The 5,426-nt window shown below is 35.1% G+C and overlaps 2 protein-coding genes across 2 annotated transcripts in view; one reads left to right on the forward strand and one right to left on the reverse strand.

The window, feature by feature from the left end:
* The window catches only part of LOC106106893 (WD repeat-containing protein 13-like), a 4,613-nt gene extending 1,646 nt beyond the window's left edge, over window positions 1-2,967 (forward strand). The window contains exons 7-11 of the mRNA XM_013287551.1: window positions 432-478; window positions 575-657; window positions 1,365-1,525; window positions 2,063-2,262; window positions 2,755-2,967. Of these exons, the coding sequence (XP_013143005.1) occupies window positions 432-478; window positions 575-657; window positions 1,365-1,525; window positions 2,063-2,262; window positions 2,755-2,855 (592 nt within the window). The 3' untranslated portion in view covers window positions 2,856-2,967. The remainder of the gene's footprint in view (window positions 1-431; window positions 479-574; window positions 658-1,364; window positions 1,526-2,062; window positions 2,263-2,754) is intronic.
* Window positions 2,968-5,301: 2,334 nt separating this feature from the next.
* LOC106106894 overlaps window positions 5,302-5,426 on the reverse strand; it is a 33,840-nt gene continuing 33,715 nt past the window's right edge. Inside the window, exon 16 of the mRNA XM_013287552.1 lies at window positions 5,302-5,331. Within this exon, the coding sequence (XP_013143006.1) occupies window positions 5,302-5,331 (30 nt within the window). The remainder of the gene's footprint in view (window positions 5,332-5,426) is intronic.

Below are 5,426 nucleotides of genomic sequence, written 5' to 3' on the forward strand. Positions count from 1 at the left end.
TATACAAATACTACCTTTCGACCGCGACTCCGTCCGCGTGGAATAAAAAAAAAACAAAAGTGAGTAGCTCATGTGTTCTTCCACACTATCTTTTACATCCATACCAAATTTTATCGAAATCCCTTAAGCCGTTTAGGCTACAAACTCTAACAAACATCCATCCATCTAAACTTTCGCATTTATAATATTAAGTTTGATAATTACAATATAATATATATTATATTATATTATACAAATATATAGGTTCAAATAAATAAAATGAGCTCACGTTTTTAATAGAAGACGGTTGTAAAGTTGTGCTCCTACGAAAGTAATGTTTTTGCACCATAGTTATATTATCTTAACTTTATTTTGGGTAATAATAAATTTGTATGTCGTATTCATCTATTGTACTGCAGTCCTTAACGTGAGCATCAGGCGGGAAATGCAAGAGGAATGGTGGAAGTACTAAATGTATCGACAGGGATATATCCCAGAGGTGAGTTAATGTTATAAATGTGCAGGGTATGGAGCTATCGCAGCAGATAATTTGCTCAAGCTAAAATAAACAATAACTACAATGAAACATTATCAGGTGGTAGCAGTATCTTGGGCGGCAAGGTGCAGGCCATCGCTTGTGAGTCCAGCGGCAGAATGTTCTGGGCTGCCAACGACAAGGTGCATTGCAACGACTGTTAACTTTTTATTTTCGATAATATTTCGACATTATAAATGCTAATAAAAGATTTCTGTCATATTAAAAAAAATGAGATACAAAACTATCATCTCCTAGCTTTCGTTCGTGATATCGTCCACGTGGAATTAAAAAAATGACATAAATAAGTAGCCTATGTGTTCTACTAGACTATACTATCTATGCCAAATTTAATCGAGATCCGTTCAGCAGTTTAAGCTACAAACTCTTTACATTCATCTATCTAAACTTTCGCATTTAAAAGTGGTAGAGCCCGCTTTAACATTTTCGCACTGCAGGGTCGGCGCGCCCGGTGGAATACCACGACCACACAGAAAACAAGGGTGAAGTGGAAGCAATTCCGCATTTCGTCTGATGAGTGTTGTGTTGGAGGCCCAATTGTAGTCTCTTTCCCTTTCCATCTTTTTTCTTGAGAGGAAATGATGGGAAGGAAAAGTGGATTTGACGGCGGAGGAGACGCATAAGAAGGGGAAATATTCTCTTTATGTGCGTTTATTTCGTCCATTAAGGGTAGGCAGCGCTTCTGCAATTGCGGATATCTATGGGTAGCGGTCGCTTCGCTATTTCGACGGTTTCACGTGGCTTGCTCGTTTGCTACTTTATAATATAAAAAAATATAATATTATAGAGATTGTATTGTAAAGTGAGGTAAAGTGAGGTGTGGGTGTAGGGTGTGATAGTGAGTTACCGCACGTCGGGCGCGGGCGCGCTGAGCAAGCTGCGGCGCTGCAGCGTGGGCGGCGCCGTCACCAGCCTCAGCTGGAGCCCCTGGCTGGCGCGCCACCCCGCGCTGCTCGTCAGCGCCGCGGACAACTCGCTCTACCTATTCAGGTATTACTTGCCACTGAAAATTGATCCTTACTGCCAAACAGTTTTAGAGGCACTTACGGTTAAATATTGCTTAGCGTCTTAAATAATATGGCTCTAATAAAATTTTGACTTCTATCAGATTCAAGCGGCAATTACTAAGCAAAATTATCTCTCTGCTTAACTTGTATTTTCGTGATAGAATCAGCCTTCTTAATTATTCTCTTCTTTTTGCCTCCTTGACGTCTTTGTCTTGCATTTTTCCAGCTTGTTTTGGATCTGCTCATAGATTTAACTGGAAAGTTAAACTTGTGCCAAATTTCGGACAGTTAATGTCTAAAGGAATTTAAAGGATTTAAAAAATACAGTAATCCAACTAATAATGTAAACTGGATAGATTTGTTTATTTGTATGTATTGAAATAATTCAAAAACTAGTGGGCCGATTTCAGATTTCTTTCAACATTAAAAAGCATCGTTACCAGGGAGTAATATAAGATGTATTTTTTAATTTGTCGCGGGCGAAGTCGCGAGCAACAGCTATTAGTGTATGTTTGCACAGGATAACAGACCGCGAAGGCAGCCTGAGCCTGAAGAAGCGCTTCGAGACGGTGCATCGCAGACACGGCGTGAGGTCCACCTTCTGCCCCATCATGTCGTTCCGGCGCGGCGTCTGCGTCGTCAGCGGCGGAGAGGACGCCTGCGTCTACTTCCTCGACATCGAGGGCCACGCCGGGCAGCCCGTCCTCAACAAGCTGCAAGGTCACACAACAAATATATACTAATCTTACTAATAACATAAATGAGAAAGTTTAGACGGATGAAATTGTAGCCTAAAATGCTGCTGGTAAACGGATCTGGATTAAATTTAGCATTAATGTAGAGGGATAGTCTGGAAGAACACATAGGATAATTATTTTTGTTTTTTTAATTTCTCATGGACGAAGTTGCGGGCGAAAGCTAGTATGAATGACATTATTCTGAACAGTTTAGATAAAACTGTAGTGTAAGTAGAATTGTAACTATCAAATCTGTTAAAATTTAGCCTCTGTCTGTAGCGGGTATAACTTATATTTTCTCATAATTTAGTTTTGGTCCTTCGAGTCGGATACATGATAAAAAGTAAGTTTATGAGAAAGCTTTATTGTCTGTACTTCTAATTATAGTAACTTTAAATATATATCTGTATTCTACCAAGTAATTCGACATTCAAAAAGTTTGTGTGTGTTATAACCTAGTTTTATATGGTAATAGGACACGCGTCTGCGGTGCTGGGCGTCAGCTTCAGCTACGACGAGAGCCTGCTGGCCAGCAGCGACGTCTCCGGACTCGTCATCATCTGGCGCCGCGGCTGACTGCACTGCTTTCTCTGTCTAACCCATTTCTCTAAATAAAGATCGACAACAGAACATAATCGAACTGGAAGTAGAAATGTGTGCAGCAGTTAATATCATAAGTGACATGTAATTGGTATATTTATTAAATCTTTGTTTAACATAATTTGTTTTATTTTTATAATACCTGTCCCCGTGCGGCTTTATCCGCGGGAAATTATAAGGATATAATTTTATTAATTACATTTGCAAACGTCAAAATTCAAATGCACAAATGACAATCAAGGCCTTTGACATTGGATAACAATTACCGTTACCTCAGCAATCTTGCTTCTTTGCTACTATTGGTTTGTAGTTTGTTTCCCGCATGGCGGCTTTTTATTACAAGTTATTTACCCCCTAAGTTTACTAGTGTGGAAATATATAGCCCAAAGCGTATCGTATGTTTCTTTTTTATTTAAAAAAATGTTATTCAACAATGTACTGGGATTGTTTTGCTGACATCCTACATAACAAAGAAGTGAATTTGCGCTTTATTACATTGGTGTAGATGTAAGAATTTAAAATAATCAACCTGTTGCATTGCTTATTTCTTCGAACCATCAATGTAACTGACAGTTTCGTGTAAAAAAAGGAAATAAAACACGAGTTGAGTCACAAATATTAATTATTTATTATTCATTTTTTTCATATAAATACTTTTAAAAGACTCGACAGATTCACAATATTAAAAGATTCGCCGACGCGTTCGCTAAAAACTAAGTCGACACAGTTCATACAAATCAACAACTTACGATAAAATACCATATTATTGGACAATTCAAATGAAATTCCTTCGTTTCACTTATGCCGCTGCGACGGAAACTAATCGAATATGGAAAAACGATCATTAATCATTAAAATACTATAAAAATCTAAGATATTTCGTAAACTACATTGATTGTTGGTCTTTAAAATGAAATTAGAAACTGACCCAACAGAAAGTATTGTTAACAAACATCTAGCGCGTATTTACACAACTGTACAACAACGAAACTCCTACAAATGTATAAAAAATGTAAAGAACGAACAATAATCACGTAGACGTAATAAATTTCATATTTAAATCAACATTAAATTAATATTTACAACAGAGAAACTAAATAACTAAGGATCGATATGGAAATGAGAAGAATTGCACATGAGGTTAACACTTGGACGTATCGCGTGGCGCACTGACACTGCGGCTCACACTCGGCTTTAAAAAAAAAAATCAAAACCTTTTGGTAGCACAATTTTTAACGGAAATTTTGACAGTATATTATTTCCTCACAGTTAATTTAGTCTAGCAAAGGGTTAATAATTAAAAAATAAACAAATATTAGAAAAGTCTTTTATATTTAATGTCAAATGGACTTTAGTTATAAAATCTTGTAAATAATGAATGTATTCGCCGAGTGTGCAAACGCTACGTCGACCAGTCGTCACCATAAAACCCACATTAAGTCTACTCTACACTTATCTAATATAATTTCTTACTTAATTCTAACAATTGGCGTTTTTTTTCGAATATCAACTTTAAAGCTGCAATTAAAAAAATCCTTACCATTTCATTAGAAACATATTTCTTATGGGTTGAAACATTCGATGTTAATTTTGGTTGTTTTTTCAATATTACTCTTTGTAATTGCAGCTTTAAAATAGGAATAATGTATTACAAAGTTTTATTTACGATGTTTATCCATTGTGCGTAGATGTAGTGCCACAAGAGAATTCAGAATTTACAATTCGGATACACGCACTAAAATTTAAACATATTAAAAAAAAAACATTATTATTTATTGAATGTAATAAAAATTTAGTGTTTACTATATTTTTTTCTGTATATTAAAAGGTGTATTGATAATTTAAAATGTTTGCAATCTGAATATATAAAAATTTTAGTGCATGTATCCAAACATACACCACTTATCTAATACACTACAAAGTTAAGAAATAATTAAAAATATTTATTACGTATGAATATCTAGCAAATACAAGTATCGGTTATCACTTAACATTATTCAATTCTTTTAATTTATTACTTCGGGCATTAACACATTTGTATTCTTATGTGACATGTGTCAGTTCAAAACCCATGTAATGTATGAAAATTGTATCCAGAATTATTTAATTAACCGTTTTGAAATAATAACGATATTAACATTTCGATTAATCAACAACTATCATTTTGCAATATAAATACATAAAAATAGATAAAAACTTAAAATAGATTAGGCTTTTGAAACAATTTAGCTATCCTTTTCTTGCATAAGAGAAATTTATGAGAAAAATCCTGTAAAACCTGTTGCACTAACCTAAGAACTTATTTTGTATATTCTCAGTAAAAGCACTACATTCTAGTTGTATACAATTCACGGCTATTTGTACCATAGTTCAGTTAACACCAAATTCACTGGCATTTGTTCCTCACACTAAACTTATTTGCCTAGACGTTGAGATGGCTGAAGGCATTTTGCTACCGATATGTAAAGTTAAAAATCTTTCATTCCAAATTCTAAGTCGATGGGAAGTTGGACCATCTTTGATGTCAAATTGTTGCATAAATAAATT

The sequence above is a fragment of the Papilio polytes genome, unplaced genomic scaffold (genome assembly GCF_000836215.1).
Source record: "Papilio polytes unplaced genomic scaffold, Ppol_1.0 DF822067.1, whole genome shotgun sequence".
Classification (NCBI taxonomy): Eukaryota; Metazoa; Arthropoda; class Insecta; order Lepidoptera; family Papilionidae; genus Papilio; species Papilio polytes.